This window comes from Papio anubis, chromosome 1, assembly GCF_008728515.1.
Source record: "Papio anubis isolate 15944 chromosome 1, Panubis1.0, whole genome shotgun sequence".
Classification (NCBI taxonomy): Eukaryota; Metazoa; Chordata; class Mammalia; order Primates; family Cercopithecidae; genus Papio; species Papio anubis.
Window position 1 is genome coordinate 159,457,610 of NC_044976.1, and position 22,941 is coordinate 159,480,550.

General features: G+C 49.3%; 1 protein-coding gene across 1 annotated transcript in view; it reads right to left on the reverse strand.

The window, feature by feature from the left end:
* Nucleotides 1-2,061: 2,061 nt before the first annotated feature.
* The window catches only part of LGR6 (leucine rich repeat containing G protein-coupled receptor 6), a 126,207-nt gene continuing 105,327 nt past the window's right edge, over nucleotides 2,062-22,941 (reverse strand). The window contains exons 10-18 of the mRNA XM_031657052.1: nucleotides 21,253-21,321; nucleotides 19,936-20,007; nucleotides 18,768-18,833; nucleotides 17,574-17,645; nucleotides 17,110-17,181; nucleotides 15,345-15,470; nucleotides 14,167-14,327; nucleotides 9,624-9,704; nucleotides 2,062-6,646 (exon numbers count right to left, since the gene is read on the reverse strand). Coding sequence (XP_031512912.1) covers nucleotides 5,394-6,646; nucleotides 9,624-9,704; nucleotides 14,167-14,327; nucleotides 15,345-15,470; nucleotides 17,110-17,181; nucleotides 17,574-17,645; nucleotides 18,768-18,833; nucleotides 19,936-20,007; nucleotides 21,253-21,321 — 1,972 coding nt within the window. The 3' untranslated portion in view covers nucleotides 2,062-5,393. The remainder of the gene's footprint in view (nucleotides 6,647-9,623; nucleotides 9,705-14,166; nucleotides 14,328-15,344; nucleotides 15,471-17,109; nucleotides 17,182-17,573; nucleotides 17,646-18,767; nucleotides 18,834-19,935; nucleotides 20,008-21,252; nucleotides 21,322-22,941) is intronic.

Genomic DNA, 22,941 nt, shown 5'->3' on the forward strand with positions numbered 1-22,941 from the left:
TACAACAGTGAATGAGACCAGCATGATCTCTGCTCTCATGGAACTTTCCTACTGTGCCTACTGTCCATTCAGAGAAAAGTAGTCCTACCCACAGCCCTTGACAAGGGAAGCCCTGAGCAGTTATATTTTGTCCAATATGACCCCACACAAACATACCCATTCACACACTACAGTTTAGTGAACCAGGACAGGTTCCTGGCCTAAGAGTAATCAACCCACCTGTTGGCCATTAACCTATAATTTGGCCTATTGTAGAAATGGAAGTTTGGTTAGTTTGGTTCTCTCTCAATCTTTCAGGATACTACCGTTGGAAATTTAAAAAGGAAAACAACAAGGAAATTAGCCCAGGAACTGAAAGCTGAAAGGATGCATCCAGAGACCTTGAGGAAGGACAGGGTTCACAGTGAGGTAAACATAAGCAGAAGTTACCCATAAACACAGGCTGTGAGTCAAAGGAAACAATTCATTTCTGCAATAAATAATCACACCTTTTCTTTACCCCATTGCTGGGCCAAAAGAATTATTCTGCCTCCCTTATTGCTTCACATATATCCTCTGAAAAATTATTCTTTTGACCCAGCAATTCCACTTCTGGGAATTTATCTTACAGATATACTTACTTACACAGGTGCTAAATGGCATTCATGTAAGGTTACTTGTTGCAATATTGTTTATAAGAGCAAAAGAGTAAGCAACCCAAATGTCCATCAGAAGGGGAATAAGATGAAATCATGATACATCTACATAATGGGCTATAACCTGCTTCAAAAACATTAGAATGCTTTCTTTACTGATGTAGAAATGTCTTTGAGCTATATTACAGGTTAAAAAAGCAGAAGCAGAACCTTGGTGTGCTACTTTGGGAAAAGGAAAAATAAGCATATATATGCATCTTGCTAATATATATATTTTCAAAACTCTGGAAGGATATATAAGAAACTAATAACAGTGGTAACCAATGAGGGCTTGGGAAGTGAGCCAAAAGGGACGGAAATGAGAGGAAAACTGTTAAGAATTTGTTATTTGAACCATGTGAATGTATTACTTATTCAAAAATTAAACTTATGAAAAGCTTTTTAAACAAAAGGGGTGGGTGGAAGCAGCTGATCGTGGTTGAGAAGCAGATAGATATAAAAACAGGCCTCCAGAGAGCAGCTGAACCGGCTAATTTTGGGCAACACAGAGAATAATCACAGACTAAATCCAGAATGACCTTTAGTTTCAGGTACCACAAGGCCCAGTCTTACTGCTCTTTCTGGCCTTGGATTTATTTGCTGAGATTCTGCCTCGCTTATTGCTTCATATGGATCCTCTCAAGAAACACGTACTTACTTAACTCCTGAGTTTCTGTCTCTTAATCCAGTCTAAGAAGAACAGCTGAAAAAATGGTCTTCCCTGTAGTTGAGCCAGGAAGATATAGGGTTTGAAATATTCTGTTTTCAAGAGTGGAGGGCAGGTATTCATGAAGGCACCAGTTTTCCACTCAGAAGGGAGTCAGGCACTAGATCAGTACAGCCCTAATACCATTCTGGGGCTAGCACCTTGCCCCATGATTGCAAGTTTTGTTGAACTCCATCTTCCCTCCCCTGAGAAGGGGCCACCTGGTTGTCTTGGGGGCATCACCCCACTCTGAAGCAAGGCTGGGCCAGGGGTAAGGATTCCCAAGGCAGAGAGTGCTTGAGAGAGTGCACTCAAGGAGAGGAAAGCAAGCTGATTATTTGGGGTTCACATTATCAGGAAACCCCAGCATTAGGGTTGGGTCTGAGAAGGTGTTCAGGGTCTGAATAATGAAGGCCCAACCTGCTCACTGCTTTCTTTAGATTATTCTATGTCTAATCCAGTGGCAAGCACACAAAGGGCACTTTGATATAAGTGAGTGGAACGGATTCTGATGCCTCCAAACTTCAACCCTGAGCCTCGTTGGCTGTGCCCTAGGTGCCCCAGAACTCAGAAGACAGGTTGAGGAAGAGCATTGCCACTGATCACTCCTCTCTCAAATACCTCCGGCCACTTCCATGGCTCCACCAGAGGCAGCAGAAAGGAGTTGAGGGACACACATCATTCTTCACTTGCGCTTTATTATACAGAAGAATCCAAATATTTACATCTTGACAATCCTTATACTTCAAGCAACTGGAGAGGGCATGGAACTGAAACCCAGAAGTGATGTGGAGGTGGTGGGTGGGAGAACTTGCTAAAGCAGAGCAGAGGTAGTTAGATGGTGCCAGACAGGATCAAGGATTCTAGCTACTGTAGCTCTGATGTTGGTTTATGAAATAAGAAGAAATAAAAAAATTAAAAAATTAAAAATGAGTAAAAATGTTTTAAAAAGGTAAAAAAAAAAAATTGAAGAAAAAATAGAAGAACAAACAAAAAAAGCGTTCTAGCAACTTCCCATCATCGTCACTCAGGCCTATTTATTGTCAGCTCTTCCTTTTTCCTTTCCCCTACTCTTTAGACCTTTTAGTCTTCCCAGAAAGGGAAACTAGAAAGATATTGGAGGCTAGAGGAGGAGAGAGGAAAGCAAGGAGAAGGCCAAGCTAGGGGCTGTGTTCATCCATAATCTTCAAATGTCAGCTCTGCATTTTTTGGATTTTACAAATTGGTATGTTCAAAGGTGCTTATAAAAACCATTTCTGCCATAAGAGGTTCTCTTCCACAAGTCGGTCTGAGATGTGATTGTGGTTGGCACCAGTTGCCAATGCACAGCACGCAGAGCACAGGGCAACACACACCCAGTCAGCAGTCCTCAGTGTTGCCACCACTACAGCCCTCTTGGACAGATAATTCCCCATGGATACCATTTTGGAAGATTTTGTCAACCCAACAAAATGCATTTAGATGCACTGAATAATTTGTTTTTTGATTTTGTGATCAAAGACATACATAATCTTCATAATCTTCTGTGGATCATAATGAAGATAACCAAAGGAATAACATACTGACTTGCTAGAAATTCAGTCAAAATCAAAAAACAAAGAAACTGTACTACTCAGCTTTATTTTGGGTAAGTGTACATTGACTAGACTTTCCGAATAATGAAAATAGTTCATGGCAAACACCTCCGTTCCCTTCCTCCACACCTCTCCTCTAATGAGAAGGCTCAGCAGATGCTCCTCTGGCCAGCAGATGTCTGGAGCTTTAGAAGCGGATGACAAGGTGACAGTGGTGCTACCCTTGAGCTTGCAGCCAGAAATCACTGGTCCCCTTTTCATAGAAGAGGCCACCTGTAGGGAGCAGTTCCTGTGACTCCTAAACCTCTAACACATGGCTACTGTGCTCCACCTCAACACAGACTCCCTAACTCCAAGGGGAACAATGATCACATGGCGGGGGCAAGAAGTGAGAAGGGATCTGGGGTGACTTTTTACAAGTCAAGGCTCCCAAAAACCGTACAAGTTTTGTCATCCCTGAGGCAAAGAACTCTTTTCCCTGATAAGAGTCACCAATTCTCAGTACTCAAAGTAGAGCAAACTCCTTCCTTTAAGGGCTCTTGATCAGCCCTAGGGAAATTGGGAGAGCAGGGTTCTCAAACAAATAACGGATACATAAACCCGCCATCATTAGCGAGTACCTACACTGAGGCTGGCCTCATGGTAGGACCCCAAGGTTCTTCTGGGATTACAAGGTCAGCACATTCTGCTTCAGAGCCTATAAGAGACCAGGCAACTAGTCAGATAAGATTTAGAAAGGTATCAAGTTTCATCCATGGAGCTACCCTACCTACCTCAGCCAAGGCAGCCTTTTTGTCCTGTGTCAGAATTTCCACTAGGCATTGGGGACAGCAGGGAGATAGCAGAGAAGCTAAGCTGCAGAAACTTGAACTACAAAATTAGAAGAAGGGCTTTCTTCAGGTTTGTTGTTTTAATAGTGGAGCCCCTGGGGATACGGCCCGGCTGAGGACCATGCCAGAATTCAGGAAGAGGATTGTTTTCCATCTGGTCTCAGAATTCTAGACTCCCGTCCTCTAGATGTGTCTGCTCTTGGGGTACCCTAGAGCAAGTCTTGCCCTTTGCTGAATCTTGGATTCTCTTTTTATGTCTCCAAGAATTACCTTTCATGTCTGGAAGGATGCCTCACTCTCAGATCGAATGTGTGTGTGTCTGGGGCTGGATGAGGGGGGCATTCTGGAAATGCTCAGAGACACTTGGTAGACCATAGGTAGAAAGGTCATGAGGGGAGAGGCAGAAAGGTCAGTGGCCTATCTGAGGCACCCAGGGTCCCAGATAACTACAATTTCCTAAAATTCAATACCTACATTTCAAATCTCTCCTGTTTTCTGGCTAAGGCCTCCTTGTCCCAAAGAATAGGCAGGACCTCGCTTGTGGTAGGAGGTAGCAGGGGGCATCTGATGGAGAAGCATAAGAAGGCAACTAAGAGCCAGAAGGAACCTAGACAGCCCTGACAGGATCCAGGAACCCTACTATCCCTCTTGCAGCAGACAAACTTTCATTGGTGCTTGGGCTTGCTGGGGTTGATGGCAGGGTGGTGAGAGAATACACAGGGATTCCTTTCTCCCTGCCCCAACTCAGGGGTCTGAGTCTGGAACCACAATGGCAGGCTTCTCTACATCCTTCCCAGCATAGGATAAGAGAGGTGGGAGGTAGTGTTGAGAGTCTCTACTGGTGGATGGAATCATCAGTTACCTCTGGCAGTTCATTCTAGGATCAGGGCTTTCAGGAAGTGGTGGCATTTTGTGATGTCACTGGGTAGCACTAGGTGGTACAGAGATGAGCTCCCTGGGAGAGAACAGTGCTAAGTTCTGTGATTTTAATAGATATTCCAGGAACACCAAACAAGCAGACAAAAACCTGTTACCAAATAATTCAGGGAACTGGGTTAAACAAAGTTCAATAGATTTTACTACTGTAGGACTTCTCTCTTTATTACACTAACATGCACTGTGAATCTCTAAGAAAAAGACATCATGTGGAATCTCTTCCAAAGCTTATTTTAATGGGAAGTCTTTATGCATGGCATATGTCAAGATTAATGGTACGCAGAACACATTTTGTATCCTATCCATGAGTCACATGGGAAATCACCTTCCAGACCTTTCTCTGTGAGGTCTCCCTGTCCACTGTGCCCTGATCAACCCTTCACCCCTTCACTGTCTTTATTTCCCTCATTTCCCTTAAGCAACAGATGTCCAGGTCTCTGGTCCACAGCTTCAGACATGACAAGGAAGAGGCTCAGCATGAAGGTGAAACTGAGGAAGGCCAAGGGAAAGCCAGGCCAAGAGGCACTCGTTGGTGATAGTCACGGGAGAGAGGTGATCAGTGGAGCGAGGGACTGGGCTGAGTTTTGGTTGTATTTATTTTAGAAGCAGCCATCATTCACCGAGGGGGAGAGAGGAAAGGAAGAGAGGGGAAGAGAAGAATGGGGACGGATATTTACACGTGTGAAGCAAAGGCCAAGCCAGAGGGCCGAAAGCTGCCACCCCCTGATGAGCCTCCACCTGCTGGCATAGCTCCCTCTGCCCTCAGCAGCAGTTCTCCATCCAAGGAGGGTTGGGGGTTCCCAAAGTGATTCCCCTCTGGCTCTACACAATGGCTTCCCTCCAGCCTGGGGGCCCCTGGCTGCTGACAGATGAGGGTCACTGAGGGGAAGCCATACGTCTCCAGCCCATGGGGCCGCCCAGCTTCAGAAGCTTCCAGAATGAGATCCACATCAGACAAGGCCACCAGGGCCTGGGTAGAATCACAGGAGCTCTTCTCCAGCTCCCCGGCCGCAGCATAGGCTAGGGGCCCTGAGGCGCCTGCGCGGGGCCGAAGCCGCCGAAGGTCATCCCGGAAGTGGGGGTTGAAGAGCAGGTAGAGCAGTGGGTTGAGGCAGGCAGGCAGCGGCAGCACCACCAGCAGGACAGACTTGACGGCCTCGGGCGTGACAGGCAAGAGGCCCAGCATGGAGGCGAAGCTGAGGAAGGCCACGGGACAGTAGAGGAGCCCGTCTGCGAAGATGAGCCAGGCCACGTGCCTCACCATGGCGCAGTCCCACACGGCCTCAAAGTCGCCCCGCGGCAGGTCACAGTAGAGTTTGATGTAGGCACCGGCCACGACCAGGAAACAGAAGGAGTTCATCATCACCAGGGCCACGGCGAAGCCCAGGGCTGCTGGCTGGCCCTCAGGCGGCGCGTAGGGCAGGCAGAGTGGGGAGGCCCCGTATTCTCCCACTGAGGCCAGGGGCAGCGCGGCCGCCAGCCCTGCCAGCGCCAGGCAGCCCAGGACCCCTGCTCGAACGCTGCCCAGGGAGGGGGACTTCCCATAGGCCCGGACGCAAGAGACAGAGACGCTGCACTGCACTGCGGCCTGAGTGAGCAGCAGCACCGACGCCTCCGATCCAAGTACTGCCAGGAAGCCAGTGACCCTGCAGCCCAGCCCCATCTCCCAGCGGGCTCCGTACTCGGAGAACTGGCCAAAGGTCAGGGCATCGACGGAGGCTAGAAGGCCGCAGGAAATGCCAATCAAGGTGTTGGCGCCTGCAATCGCACCTACCACAAACTTGACCGGGGGTAGGGGGACAGGGCCGCCAGCGAACACGGTCAGCAGCACCAGTCCATTGCAGAGCACAGAGAGCAACACGATGGCCCACACGGCCAGGCGGATGCCCCAGCTTTCAAAGAGGTGCTCACAGGGCTTGAAGGGGCCTGTAGGAGAGAAGATGAGACATTAACCCTGGGCCAGAGGATGTTGAGACCAGGTCTTGAGGACCAAGATCAGCCTCTGTACTCAGAGAATTTCCAGTCAAAAGGGGATGAACATGGCCCCTGCCCTCGGAAAACTCCCAGTCTAAGGGAGGCTGACCCAGTTTCTGGCCCCGGAGAACTCCCAGTTGGAGGGTCTCTCACCTTAAAGAACCCCCAGCTGGGCTTGTGGGGAGGAGCAGTGGGACATACACGACTCTTCTTCCAAAGAGCTGCAAGTGGGGTGAACCCTAACCCTCCTCTCAGTACACCAGAACACAGAACGCGTATAGGCCGGGCACAGTGGCTCACAACTGTAATTCCCGCACTTCTGGAGGCCAAGGCGGATGGATCGTCGGACGTCAGGAGTTTGAGATCAGCCTGGCCAAAAAGCAAAACTCCTTCTCTACTACAAATACAAAAAATTAGCTGGCCGTGGTGGCGCGCACATGTAGTCCCAGCTACTTGGGAGACTGAGGCAGGAGAATCATTTGAACCCAGGGGACGGAGGTTGCAGTGAGCCGAGATTGCTCTACTGCACTCCAGCCTGGGCTACAGAGCAAGACTCTCTCAAAAAATAAATAAAAAAATAAAAATAAAAAATAAACACACACACGGTACAAATTAATACAGTACAAACCCAGATATTGAGGAAATGTTACGTGAAGGATAGCACTGGAAAGAAAGGAAGGACAGGCTGCCATCAAGGAGTGGAGAAGGTATCAGAATTGGAAGATACGGTGGGTAGGGACAGAGGTGTGAGGGACTGCCCAGACAGTAACCAGTCTATGCCTGAGGCTCTGTTTCTTTCAGTCAGTCCCCAGTGATCCACTAAGGCCTCCACCGTGGGAGAGTCCTGACCAAATATTACACCAGGCTGGCTCTCCCTTATTCTGTGACAGGGGTACAGACCACATTGAATATTTGTCAATCAATCAGTATTTGGGAGGTAAAGTGTCTCAAGTACAGTAAATCAAAATACAGATGACTTCTGGGGTTTTCCAACCTGGGTCCACACGAGATGCCTGAGATCCTGGTGTTTTCCATCCCTCTCTCTAAAGTCTGTTCCTAAATCACCTTGTAACTTTGGAAATATTATTTCTTCATTTTCTTTGGCTTTTGACTCTTGTTCTTCAGTGTGTTTCTAGGTAGCATGGGAATTTGAGAGGCTTTTGTGGGACCTATTTTTAAACCATTTTTTTCTTATTACCAAATATAATAGGTGATAATTGTAGCAAATTTGAAAATATAACACGAAAAAATTACAATGACATGATACTTCACCTCTCAGAGATAACTCATTATCTTGGTATGTTTCTGTCCAGTCTTTAAAAAATACATACATACATATAGGTTTTTAAACTAAATTAAGATTTTACTGCTGCTATCATTTGGGTACGGTTTGTCTCCACCAAAACTCATGCTGAAGTGGAATCCCCAATGTGGCAATGTTGGAGGTAGGGCCTAGTGGGAGGTATCTGGATCATGGGATCCCTCAGGAACAGATTAATGTCCTTCTGTGGGGGTGAGTGAGTTCTCAATCAATCCAGGGAATGGATTAGTTCCCTAAGAGTGGGTTGTTAAAGGGAGTCTGGCTTTTCTTTCACCCTGTGATCTATTTGCACTCCCCTTCTGCTTTCCACCACAAGTTGAAGCAGCCTGAGGCCCTCATCACATGCAGCTGCCCAATCTTGAACCTCCCAGCCACCAGAATTGTGAGTCAAACCAACCTCTTTCCTTTATAAATTATCTAGCCTTAGGTGTTCTGTTATAGCAACACAAAGTGGACTAAGACAACTGTATATGCGTTTCTCGTTCTCTTTAAGCTACATTTTTATCAAGCAGACTTTCCCAAATTTTTCCCCAGAAGATATCTTTATATTATTCAAAACATATTTCATGTACCATAAAATGTACCATAATTATTTGACCATTTGGTATGAATTATTTTAAAAGCAAGCTCAAGTTGGACTTTGTCTTTTGGAACTTCCTTTTTTATGTCATCCCTGCTGATTACTGGTTTTCAGAGGTGAAATTTCCATGGCATCGTGAATGCAGCATGTGTGTTTTTCCAAGTCAGAAGCAGCACCTGCTTCCTCCAGGTCGGGTTAGTGTTCTGGCCCCGAGCTGGCACTAGAGGGCGTGCTGTTGTCACCAAGCACTGAGAACTCGGGCTGGGCAAGGTCAGGCAATCACTCTATAGGCTTTAGAGAGGGTAAAGGGAGAAGGCAAGGGTCCTGGGCCAGAGAAAGCTGGAAAACAGGAAAATGGAGGTGGAATGAAATGGAAGAAGCACACTGTTCATTACTTTCTGTCCATTCTGACGAGTTCCCATCCTTGCCTAAGTAGCATGCTGCTTGCTACCTTCTGTGGCCCGTTAGCATTTTATATGCAAGGGAAGTGACTTCCGCACTCTAAACATCTCCAGTTGAATTGCACCAAAGAGAAAGAGAATTTTCTTTTTTGCTTTCTTTATAGCAAGATGAATTTAGGTTAGACGCTAAAGGAGACTTCCCCAACTGTAAGGGTTAGATGGTGCTGTAAGGAGTTGCCCAGGAATACTATGGAGTTTTTCCACTGTGCAGAGTTTTAACAGAGACTGTAATCTTCCTGGGATGGAGTAGGGAAGGATGGTAGGGTCAAGGCATTCTTTCCTGCTTCTCTCCTGTGTGACAGTAGTTTTCTCCTGGATGCACAAATGCTAATTGGCTGATTGCTTGACTTCGCCTCCATTCATGCTACTCCCCTCAAGCAGCCACCCAAGGGAAAGAACTCCAGTTCCTTCCCCAGGAATTATGAAAGGAGGGCCCTCCTGCAGCAGGCTGGGAGTCAGGCAAAGAATGTGGCTGCAGACATGCCTGGCTGAACTAATACCTCAACTAGGTGTTTGGGTGCCCTTTCTCCATTCCCCCTCGTCCCCATTCCCCAGACACCACCTCACCTGGAGTAGGGCTACACTGGACACTGGGGTGTGGCTTTGAGTCCTCCATCTCCAGCTGGAGCTCATCTAGGTCCAGGTCATCTGAAAGGAGAGAAAGTGATGCAGGGCCCTGGGTCTTGGTGTCAGTCAAGCCCTACCTTTCTCCAAATGCCCTCTCCTTTAAGTTGTCTCCTACTAACTCTGCTCAGCCCTGGTCATTCCAGCAACTCTGCACATCCATTTCTACCCTTGGGGGTAAAGATTTGGTCAGCTTCCTATTATCCACATGTGGATAATAGGATAATAGGAAATGTTTGCACAGCAAACATTTCACCTAGACCTTCTCTTTCTATTAGTCAGGGCTCTGTGTCCTCTCCAGTTGGCCTTACCCACAAGTGCTGCTTCGAGTTGGAGTGGAAGCTCTTTTAATAATGTATGCTAGTGATCACACATTTCTCTACTCTGGCTGGGCTGTCACTGTAATTTTGTGTACAGTTGTGAAAACTACACATTAAGAAAAACATTAGTGAGCCAGAGTGTGTTCAGATGTGAACGAGTGAACTAGGGGGGAGAGAGCAGAAGCCATTTGTGAGAGAAACAGTCAAAGCAACTGGGCAGTGTTTAACTTGGAGGAGGTAAGAGTGAGTGGGGATATGATGGCTGTTCTCAAAGGGCTGAAGGACTGTTAGGGGTAAAGGAATTCGACTTCTACATGCTGTTTTGCCCCAGAGGGTAGAACCAGGATCGATGGATGGACTGTAGAAGGAGGCAAATTATGATTCGAATGGAGACACTCTACTTCTTCCTAACAAGAGTAAGTTCCCACAATTAGAGCTGTCCTAAAAAGGAACACCCCAGCTTCAACAGGTGCAGAGTAGGTCCACATCTGCCGAGTACAATTCTGGCACTGGGCAAATTCAGAAGAATTTCAGGGATGAATAAGATATGGCCCTGCTCTCAAAGAGCTTGTGCAGACTAATAAGGAAACAAATTGTCATGCTACAATGAGTGGCATCAACTAACAGATTTATTTCCTAGATAGAAGAGAATAATTTGAATGTTTCTAGCATAAAGAAAAGACAAACATTTAAGGCAAAGGATATCCTGATTACTTTGATTTGATCTTTATATACATTATATGAATGTATTAAATAATCACACATGCCCCCCCAAATACATACGTCTATTATATATCAATTAGAAAAAAATTTTCAGCTAATAGATTTACTGAACAATAAGAGTTAACATTTCTTGAGTTCTTATTCTGTACCAGGTACTGTGCCCAGCCAGTCCTCATCTTCATGGTCCCATTAACCCTCACAACAGTCACACGAGGCAGGTGACAGATAAGGAGACTGAGGCTCATTGAAGTTAAGTGTCTTACCCGCAGCCTCACAGCAATAGACTAGAATTCAGATGCAGGTTTGTCTGACTACAGAGCCCAGATGTTTAACCATTATGCTTTCCCAGGCAAGCAACCAATTGCTTTGGGGGGTCAGGGTATGGGGAGGGTTCAGGAGATTTACAGGTGCATGAGCTGAACATAATTTGTCACTGATGATACTAAACAGAAAGTCCTCAATGTGAGAGAAAGCATTTCTACACTGAGTCAGAGGCTGGACTAGATCATCTTTAATGTTCTTTTCAATTCTAAGTCCAGGTTTTATACTTCCTTTTTTTTTTTTAGACGGGGTCTCCCTCTCTTGCCCAGGCTGGAGAGCAGTGGCATGATCTTGGCTCACTGCAAGCTCCGCCTCCCGGGTTCACGCCATTCTCCTGCCTCAGCCTCCCAAATAGCTGGGACTACAGGTGCCCACCACCACACCCTGCTAATTTTTTGTATTTTTAGTAGAGACGGGGTTTCACGGTGTTAGCCAGGATGGTCTTGATCTCCTGACATCGTGATCCGCCCACCTTGGCCTCCCAAAGTGCTGGGATTACAGGCATGAGCCACTGCACCCCGCCCTACACTTTTTTTTTTTTCTTATTCATTATTGCGGTGTTTCTCAAACTAGGGCCTGTGAACTCTAGGGCGGTGCAGACATGCTGGAGGTCCACAAATTCTATAAGAATTTTGAAATGAGAATCTAGAACATTTTATAATCTATAAAGACAAAACATTTTTTTGCCGTGATAATCCATCATTGAAAAGCTTTTTAAAGAATAAGACAAGTTTCTCAAGTCAGACTGGGAAATGTGTCTGAGGACCCAAGTTTGGGAAAAAATGGCTTGTCTTCAAAAGGTAACTGTACAATCTTTAGGTTTAAGAGATAGCACCCTGTGGGCTCTTCCTCCATCAGGCAGAGCAATGGATAGGTGACTCTGTTTGTTGCACTTGTTCCAACTTTGGTTCACAAAGTCTGTTTCCTGTGTGGATCCTTCCTCCCCACTTAAAGGGTAAACACCGTCAGTTGGGAGTTTTCCCCAGGAGGCAGGAAGACTGTGAAGCTGCCCCTGGCCCAGACACCATCAGGGTGGGTAGGAGGCTGAGTTGTGCCCACAGAGTCCTGGCATTTCCTCCTCTCTACCTTTCACTCCCTGCCCACCCCTGCTCTCCAGAAGGGAGCTCAGCAATTCTTTGAAATCAAAATGCATGAATGAAATGCAAGAGGTGAAACCCGTGGACTCTGTCTGAGGCTGGGAAAGTCACAGCCAAGGTGTTAAGTAACCACTCTTCAAACGAGGAGGAAATCGAATCTGGCTGGAGCAGCAGCTCCTGGCTTTCCTTCTCGAGGCTCATTAGCTCCCACAGGAAGTGGGGGGCCCTGCCCTGGCTCCCATTACAGGCGGCAGGCAGCCCACGATCTTGACGCCCTGTGGTTCTCCAAGACCTAAGCCCGGTGGAAAGTTTCACCTTGAGGAAGGAAAGTTTCCATTCCCCCTTCCAGCCCCCTGAGGGAGTGTACAGCAGACATCCGGGAATGTCCCCCGGGGACAGCCGTCTGCCGGCCCAGAGCCAGCCAGGCTGCTGGGCTGCTCCTCATCGGGTCTCATACCCTCCCTAGGAGATGTGTTAATACATTGGGAAGAAGGCTCTCAGAGACCCCCAGGTTGCCTGCCCACCATTTGCCCTCCATACACTGTGCCCTGAACTCCACAGTTGCACTCTCCCTATACATGTACACCAGAAGGCACCAGTCCTCAGTAGTAGTGGTGAGCATACTTCATCATTTATGGAATCTTTTAGTCTTCCCCAACAGCCTATGAGCTATCCATTATCTTTCTTATTTACTTATTTATTTATTTAGTTTTTTGATACAGAGTCTCACTCTGTCACCCAGGCTGGAGTTTGCAGTGGTGCGATCTCAACTCACTATGACCTCCACCTCCTGGGTTCAAGCCATTCTCCTGTCCCAGCCTCCTGAGTAGCTGGGACTACAGGCGCATGCCACCATGCCTGGCTAATTTTTGTATTTTTGGTAGAGATGGGGTTTTACCATGTTGGCCGGGCTGGTCTTGAACTCCTGACCTCAAGTGATCCACCCACCTCGGCCTTCCAAAGTGCCGGAATTACAGGCATGAGCCACTGCACCCAGCCAATTATCCTTCTCATTTAAAGATAAGGAAAGTGAGGCTCAGTATGATTACATGACTGGTCCAGTGCAATCCAACTGCTGAATGTAGTAGTTGGGTTTGGACCTCAGTTCTGTCTACACTGTCATGAGATGTTTTTCTTACATGTTTATATTTGATTTTTGTTTGTTTGTTTATTTTCTCCATTGAAATACGGTGGAGAGTGAGAGATGGAAAAAGAATACCCCAAAGCAGAGGACCCCTACTCTCTCCCTCCTAATTCTACTTGTGTTCTGTAATATGGGCAGAGGGAGAAGAAAGCCCTTTTCTCTGCCCTTAGTATCTAAGACACCACTTAGTAAATGATCCCTCAGAACCCCCTTGGCTGCCTGCCTCCAACATGTGCCTTTTACCCTAACTCTTCCAGAAACACAGATGGCCCAAGATAGCTTGCACTCGATAGGCCATTCTCAGTGAAGGTCTCTTGCACCTGGTGGCCACGGAAGTCTCACTTTCAGACTCATGGGGCAGACTAGAGGTGCAGCATGGACTTGGATAGCAATAACACTGCACTGTTCCTTTTGGTTCTAGGACACATTATGAGGGGATTTGTTTTTTCTGGAAGTAGGTTTAATTCAATTGATTTAATTAAATCATATTGGCTCAGATTGATAAAATAAGGAGTCTGTCTTCTCTGAGAACACCCTGAGGTTGAAAGAGAAGAAACATGTGGACCATAAGGGGAGGGTTAAGTGAGATGGTGCGTGAGAGGCACTTTGTGAACTGCAAAGGGCTAGGCAGATATTGAGACATTACCACAACCATTGTTGCCATCATTACTTCGTCCCAAGCACCACTGGGTATAGTCTTAGAGAGACAAAGTGCAAACAGAAGTAGAGTTTCCTCCCAGATCACGGGCAGCTCCTCCCACCTCTGTGGGGCTTCCCTCCGCAGCCACTGTCAGATTCCCTCTCCGGTCCCCCAAGCATCCCTTCTAACTTCCTCTCCAGAGCCCACCACCCTCCCCAGCCCAGGGCCCCCAGTCACTCACAGTGGTTCTCTGCTTGTCTGGAAAGGAGGCCAAGCGGCCGTTTTGAAGACTCCTCATCATCAAGGTGAAGGTCTTCAGCCTCCCATTGCCCAGAGGCCTTGAAGAAGCTGGCACACATCCCATAGGGACAGCACTGGTAGGCATAAGGCACCTCCAGGATCCTGGTGGGGGAAAGACGGGCAGGTGGGCTGCCTCAGCATCTTTGGGGTCTAAGACCTAAGTCTGATTTAAGAGATCTCCAACCCAGGGGCTGGGCACTCAGTGCCTGTCCTTCAACTCCCAAGTTCCCTGTTCACTGTGCTGGCAGCCTCCTAGGCATTCTTCGTAAGGGCCTTGTAGCCTGACTCCTGATCTGAAGGGCTCTGGAGGCGTTTCTGTCTTTCTTTGTTCATCTTGGCAAGTGAGATGGGGAAAGAAACGTTCTGCCCATTGTTTAAGGAGTCCTCTCTGCTGGCTCAGAGCGGGGAGAGGCTTCCCCAAGGTCACACAGCACTGCCAGTGCTCTGCTTCTCCTCCCAGGCAGCGCCTCCTCTTTTATATTTAAGGAGACAGGGATTCTCCTGGTGATTCTTCACTCTGGCCCTCAGTGAGGCCTGCATCCTACCCTCCCCCATCTCTGGGCACATTGGAGCTGGATTTGGTGCCCTCTGAGGGTGAGTGCAGAGGCCCTAAGGGCATCTCATTAGTGTGCAGCAGATGAGGCTTGGGCCACACAGGCTGCACCACTGCTGCTGCATGGAAGAGGCCTGGATGTCATTAGCACCACGGCCTGGCTGTGCAGCTTGTTTTCCACCCATCAGTGTCCTAGGCTCTACCCTGATTCCAGGGGCTCAGATGCTGCCCAAGTGAGGACAGACAATCTAGACATGTGGAACCAGGTGAGGTACAAGGAGGGCTAGGGGGTCTTCACATCATCTTACTTCTATCCTCTCGGGTCCCAGTGCTCACTAGCGTTGGTGCTTGGGACAGGGTAAAATGCCACCAAGGAGATAAGGAGGAAGGAGAGGCATGAACCAGGCCCCATTCGGTCTGTAGGCGGTCAGGTGAGCCCTTCCACTAAATCTTGGTCAAACCTAAGCCTCTAGGCTCTTCTCAGGGTGGAACCATCTGGCTTTCTCCCTGTCCCTCCAGGGCCTGCAGCTGGCCTACCCAGGTGTTGGGGAAAGCCAGTCTCTCACCTCAGTTTTGGGAAACTGTCCTTGGAGAAGGCCTGGGAGAGAGCCATGTTCCCTTTGAGCTTCAGATGCATCAAGCCCCCAAGTCCAGCCAGGGGCAGTGTGGTCAGCTGGTTGTCTGTCAGGTCCCTAGGACAGTGGATGGTCAGGTTATTGGCAGTCAGTGGGATTGCTGAGGGGGCAGGGTTGTGCTGAGGATGTGGCCAGTGTGCCTGGGATGGAAGCAAGAAGAGAGGAGCAAAGGACAGGAGAGAAGCTTAGAAGAGAGCACTGAATGCCGAGGGAAGAGGGCAGCCAAGAGTTGCTAGAGGCACCATCTGCAGGTTGTTCATTCTTTTATTCACTCATTCATTCAATACATAATGGCGCCAACTATGTACCAGGGACTGTTCTGACTTAATGCCAAGCTATCCCAATTTGTAGGTAACAGAGCTCCCTCAACCACTTAGTTCCTGTGCCCAGGTCTAAGTGCCATCCAGGAAGCCCTGCCCACCCCCTTGGGGAACCTTCCTGTTGTTGTTTATCCCCATCCCCCTGCCTTTCCTCTGACATTTCTGATGATATAAGAGGCCTGAGTCTGGGACTAGACAGAGCTGGTCATCTGGCTACAAGCAGGGATTGGGTCATCCATTCCATCTTGTAGGGCTTGCTTTGTAGCCAGAAGTGAGGACATGCATGTTCTTCTACTGGAGACACGTTAGAGGAAGCCCAGGGTTCCAAACCAAACATGAAGACCACAGACTGTGCGTCGTGGAAACAGCCCTGGACTGGAAGGCAGGAAACCTGGCGCTGTCACCAACTTCTGTGTAACTAAGGGGAGCTGCAAATCTGCCTGAGCTTCAGTGTCCTCATCTTTCAAAGGGATAAAAATATCCACCCTACCTATCTGGCAGGACTAGAGCAAACAGGAGAGGGAAGATGGAGGTGAGAGTTTTGCAAAGCCACGGCCCCAGCCTGAGGAGGAATTTGTGTGCCCACTGGGAGTCCTGGCCCTTGGCTTTGAGCAAACTTCTCCTGCTGGGCCTTGGAGGCCTCACCTGTGAAGTGAAGCGGGTGGGGCCAGATGGTCTCTGAGGCCAGGGCCAGAGCTAGCCCAAAGGAGTCTTTGTGTTAACCAGAAAAAGGCCCAGTCTAGGTAGATGTGCTTTTAGGACTCACAGCTTGGCAAGGATGTCAGCTCCCTCTTGGGCAGGAGCCCTTGCACAGTGAATAACCTGCCCCACAGTACATGGCAGCTGCAGCAGAGGCCCCTTCCAGCCCTGACATAATGACCATATAGCCAACACTGCTCACTTTCTGTTTATATCCCATGTAATTTGAAGGACCTGAGGTCCCCTGCTGCTTCACAGAATGGCAGTCCTCTACAGCAATGCTCAAGCAGGGAACCCCTGAGCTCTCTGAGACCCTGGCTCCCACATCTACTTCTACCCTCCTATGTGTGAAGGGATTCCAGGACCAATACATCCTCTTTATCGGTGGATAGAGAGGATGGGGGTGGGACCCAGGCAGGGGAGATGAGGAGGGCTGAGGCTGCCAAAACACTGCAGAACATTAGCAGATGATATTCCAGAGCTTGCAAGGGGCAGGCTCTCTGTTTATCAGGCCCTACACTCTGTCAAACGGATTGTCAGAATGACTGATTAGGCTGAGGCCCATCTCCTTGGGATATACATGTTCCTGCTCTGGGGTGGCCCTTCTGCCCCCATTGGCCAGCCCATAGTCCCGACTGGCCCCCAGCATCCTGGAGGAGAATGCAGCAGGCACTTACAGCTTGACCAGGGAGCGCAAGGTGGAGAAGGCCTCGGGGTGGATGGACCGGATGGCATTCCAGCTAAGATCCCTGCAGGTAGAGAGGGTGTGACAGGAGGGGATAGTAACATATGGAGGACTCACTGTTCCCATCACAGGCTCTCCCTCACATACCCCCATCTGACCTGCCCCCAGTAACAGTAACCTTAGCCTTTTGGGGAAGGTACCTGCTGCTGCCCAGCTCCTGAGCTGGCTGTGGCCCCAGGAACAGGGACATGACAGCTTGGTTCCAGAGCCTCAAGACCTCCTGGGTACCAGCTAGAGAAGTGTGTGTGTCTGTGCTGGGGATGGGGGCTACAGAGCTGGGAGGCGATGTGCATGTCACGTTTGCTTAAATTGTACACATGTGCTATGACAATGAGCGTGCCTGGCAGAGGGACATGGTGGCTCCTCCATGGCCCACCCCTGGATGTGGGTACTCACAGGGCTTGCAGTGAGCTCAGCTGTCTGAAGGTGTCAGCTCCAATTTCCCAGATGCGATTGTGTTGGAGGCCGCTAGAGCAGCAAGAGAGGCTGGATGAGTCGGCAGGCTCAGACCCTGGCTCCGCTCCATGCCCCCCGAGCACTGGGAGGAAGAAAGTAGAGCCCCCCACTTCTCCTGGCACAGGAAGAAAGGGCCCAGCCCGAGGAAGTCACCAGAATTAAAGGGAGCACAAGGGGATCCGGTTGCCTTGGGTAAGTGGGTCAGGAGACAAAGCCACAAAACCATCCCCATGGCCCAAAAGGGAGTCAGCTTCCAGTGTTCCCACTGGGCCTGGCTCCCAGCCCAGCCAAACTGGCCCCCACACCTCCCATCACCATGGGTCCTCCAGACCCTAGCCCAGAAGCAGAGCACCGCCCAACCCAAGTGACTGGCCCAAGCTGGGAAGCAGAGCTCAGTAGACTGGTTGTCTGAACGGGAGATGGACCCTGGACCTCAGTCATGCAGAAGGCTCTCCTTCCCTTGGCACCTAGACAAACAGGAGACCCTCATACCTCTACCCTGCCCCAGCCCCAAAAGGTATGGTCCTGCCTAGAAGTAGGGGACAGACACAGGGAGGCTCAAGAGGCCATGCTGACTTGAGAAAACAGGAGCTGGGTTAACAGAGCTTAGAGAATTTTTCAAACGATATTTTATTTGTGACCTTTGAATCCCAGGCTTGTTCTTCCACATGTGATTGTGTATGTCTGTGTATAACATGCAAACATACACACATATGCATGTGTGTGTTTACGGGGGTATGGAAAAGGAGAGAGCATCCTCCAAAATGCAGGGTGCTTGCAATTACTTAAAGCCTTCTTCGGTCCAGCCCACTGGGCCCTGATGTGATCCTGTCCCTCCACTGGTCGTAATCACTACTGCATTTCTGTGTTGCTACTGATTCATAAGGAGCGGCCTTGAGACTTCTTTTAGGTACCAGCTCCTGGGTCTGTCTTCTATTGTGAGTCCTAGGGCCATTGTGCAGGCCTCTGCCAAGCTCTCAGCCCTAAACCCTGGGTTCAACACACTCAGAAAAGAGAAGGAAGCAGTGTCAGAGTTTGCATTGGCCCTTACGGATGCCCTGCAACATGCCTCCCTGCAGGACTTTCTCAGGGTCTGGCTGGCATGCCTTTGCCTCTTCCCCACCCCAGACTCACATTTCCTCCAATTTCTGACACCTGTGCAGGCTGGGCAGCTCCTCAATTTGATTGTGAGACAGTTCCCTGGGGAAAAGAGAAAGGCCAGGGCCGGGGTGAAGTGGTGGCTATGTGAGGGCTGTGGTGGGGCAGGGGGCTCTGGCCAGGGCTGTGCTTTCCTGTCAAGCAGCCAAAGGCTGTGGGGACCCCACAGGGACATGGCTGTTGAGGCATCTCACACCAGGGCACCAGTCTCCTCAATTTGTTTTCTCTGCATTTCCTCCTACTAAGTCCCACTCCTCACTGGGCCTAGATGGGGCTACCTTATCCCGTGATGGCCTGAGGAAACCTGGTAGGGTCCTGGAGGAAGATGAACAGGAAGTGAGAGGGGCGTAGTGAAGAGGAAAGAGGCAAAGAGTCGGGAAGAAGGGCACTGAGCCAGGCAGCAGAGAACACATTGGACCTCACTGAGCAATGCCAACCCAAGCACCTGCAGTCACCATTTATGGAGCTGGCAGGAAAGATCAGAGCTGGAGGCCCTTAGGGATCATCTGGCCCAACCCTTTTACTCAGCAGATGAGAAACCTGAGGCCCACAGAGGGGACAGGACCTGCTAAAGGACATACACCACTCAGTGGCAAGGATGAATCTGGAGCCTGTGTCTCTGGACCCCCAGTCTAGGGCTGTTTCCATACACTGTATGTTGGTCCACCCATCTTGAGCTGTGGGGCTATGGTCCCTGATGAGGAGCCTCAGACTCAAGTTGGAGTCCAAGGAAAGAGGAAAACTGCCCTTGACTTCAGAGGCCACTTAAGTACCTCCACAGGCCCAAGATCCCAAGAGGGGATTAATTTTCTTGTGTAAATTAGAGTAATTATGTCATTTATTGGTATTATGCACTAGGTGCTTTACATGTTTTTTTCAACCCTTACAAATTGACTTACATTTTATAGACGAGGATATTGAAGCTCAGAGACATTAAAGAGTGAGTCCAAATCAATACAGCTAGTAAGTGGCAGAGCTGCACTTCAAACCCAGTCCTTCTGGGGTAGGCTCTCAGCAGGAGCCTATGCTGCCCCACTCTCCAGGAAGGGAAGTGACCAAGTGGGACAGAAGCAGGAGAGGCCTTCTGTGAGACATGGGGGCAGGGGCACAATGCCAAGACTGTAGAATGCTTGTGAGCACTCACAGGACTCGGAGCCTGGGCAGCTGTTGGCACATCCCCGATGGGAGCAGCCGGATGCCTGCGCGGGTCAGGGTCCTGCAGGGAGAACAGAGACAGAGTTGGCACCAGGCCCGGGGCCCTGCCATTCCCAGCCACCCGGCTCCAGCTCTGGACCTGATACTGTCGTGGGATGACGGAGCTAACAAAAGAGAGAAATGGAGGGAGAGACAGGGCAGGGGGTGGGGCTGTGGGGACAGAAATGAGCAGACACTGGCATCTGAGCACCAAGCTCCCTTGGGCCTAGAGGAGCTGGGGGAGGGGAGTGGAGTGAGAGGGCCACAACCCAGGGCTCTGCTTGGCAGACTGTGCTTGCATGTCCAGCCCTGCTCCAGCCATCTCCATCCCATCCCCCCTCTATGTCTTATAATGGTCTCAAGCAGCACTGGGCCTGTAGGACAGGGACACAAATCTTCTCGGTGAAGGGACCTTAGAGACAGGGGGACGTCCATGGGCAAGTGTAGACAAAAAAACACCATAGTGGGACCATGGGAACCAGGCACAGAGTTTGGTCCCTGTGCCTCAGAGGAGGGAGTAGAGATGGGAAAGAAGGGAAGAACCAGGTGCTGGGCTGGAGACGACTGTGGGGGCAGGTTGGAGAGCAGGCCTGGCTTTGGGTAGGGTGTCCCAGGAAGGACTCAAGGCCAAGGTCATCTTTGGGGACTGACTACTTCCTCATGGAAAATTTTCCACGTGCTAGTGAATCTAGCGGGGAGACAATGGAAGCACAGAGGACAGCCCCAGTCCCAGCGGTGCCATGAATGAGCTTTGCGGTGTGGGGCAGGGCAGTCGACTTCCTGACACTTACTCTGGGTGTTTGCTCGATAGTTTCATTTCATTCATTTAAATGTATCGAGGGCCTACTGTGCTTCGACACTCCTGCCCTCTACGCCACAGGATGTAAGAATAGAAAATACAAGAACGTCTTTGTTGGATCAAGCTTCAGAAAGGCAAAGAAGATGGGTTTTCACAACCCTCCTCTCCATCACTTCAACCCTCAATGTATCTGTGGCTTGGGGTTAGGGGCTCTGAATTCATACCTGAAAACCCCAAGCATTATAAAGAGAGAAAGACCAGTCTCCTTGCTGCCATCCCATCTGCCACCTCCTGACCTTGCCTGTGGGCAGTGCTACATCAGGAGGAAGGGGATGGAGCCAACAGTAGAGACAGGCTGGATAAAAGGGAAGCAAGGAACCTAGACAGCCTTCTAGGGGCAGGGAGTGGAAGAGCCCTTGGGAATGAAGCTGGGGCGATAGATAAAGTGGAGGGAGAGAAGCCACTCACAGAATCTCCAGGCTGGTGGTGCCTTTGAGATCTGGAAACTCCTGGATGTCCGTGGCACCATTCAGAGATCTGGAAACAGAGACAATGAGCTCTGAGGGGTAGAGTCAGAGCATCTCAACATCAAGACTCTCAATTCTCCATTTTGTCTCCCCTCCGGGACTCCTTCTTTGGTGGCAATGTCATGCTTCCCTGCAGTATTCCTCAAGTCAGCTACGCACGCCCTCGTGGAGGCTGAGCCATGCTTAGCAGGGTCCAACCAGCCATTTGCTTGAGTTTGCTTAGCACACCCTCACCCAGACAGAGCTGTGCAACCTTAGCATTCGCGCTTCATCTTGCAAAAACCCCACAGCCAAGCAACATGGGAATGGCCTTTGGTTAATAGACAACAGCTTGGGTGCTTCTGGAGAAACCCTTGGCTGCTGGGTTTTGCTTATTAGAACCTGAGATAGGGTCTCCCCTAAATTGTCATCTGCTGGAACTTTATTAGAACTATCAGTTCTCTTAAACTGCTTTAGACTGGTGGTTTTCCTCCTCCCCACCATCTCCTATCTTACTGAGGACATGGACCCACATGGGGCCTGCATGCAACAGCAGCGCAGAAAATTAAGTGTTGTGAAAAGTCCCGAGGAGGCAGCATGGGGTCCAGAAATGAGCCCAGAATCTGAAATTAAAGGGTTCTGGGTTCATGCCCAAGCAGGGCCTGAGTACCTCATGTTCCACCTGTAAAATGGACCAATAACACCTACCTCGCAGGGTTAGGATGAAGATGAAATGCCCTAACGAACATGAAAGTTAAGTATATGCTTTGGAGATGTCGGTTATGTTACTGTGACACCACAGTAGGCTGACAGCAATCCACGGAAGTTTTTTTTTTTTGTTCTTTTTTTTCCTGAGACTGAGTCTTGGTTCACTGCAACTTCAGCCTCCCAGGTTCAAGCGATTCTCCTGCCTCAGTCTCCCAAGTAGCTTAGTTGGGACTACAGCCATGCACCATCACATCTGGCTAATTTTTGTATTTCTATTTTGAGACAGAGTTTCATTCTTGTTGCCCAGGCTGGAGTGCAATGGTGCGATCTCGGCTCACTGCAACCTCTGCCTCCCGGATTCAAGAGAGTCCCCTGCCTCAGTCTCCTGAGTAGCTGGGATTACAGGTGCCCACCACCACACCCGGCTACTTTTTTGTATTTTTAGTAGAGATAGGGTTTCACCATATTGGCCAGGCTGGTCTCAAACTCCTGACCTCAAGCGATCCACCCGCCTCCCAAAGTGCTGGGATTACAGACATGAGCCACTGTGTCTGGCCCTGTGGAAGCTTTTTGAAGAAGTATGACCTGGGCTGGAAATTAGAGAATGAGAGAGGAGAAATAGAGAGCACCTTCAGGCCAAGGGTGATAACAATGGCATAGCAAAGGACCCAGGGATCTGGGTTCCAAGGCCACAGGAGAACCAGCCTTGAGAACACACCATATTCAAAACTCTTTCCCAATTATTTCTGGAAAAGCTACCATGAACAGGATAAAGTCCAAGAGGCCAGATGAAAGTCCTTGACTATGGAAATGGACCTTCTTTGCCCCTTTGAGACCTGGGAAGAAGCCACAGGTCAGGGAAGTGGAGGGAGGCTATTAAATTTAGAAAGAGGTGGGAACGGGTCTGAGCAAAGCAGAGGCCTGCAGCCTTAAAGACCGTGCT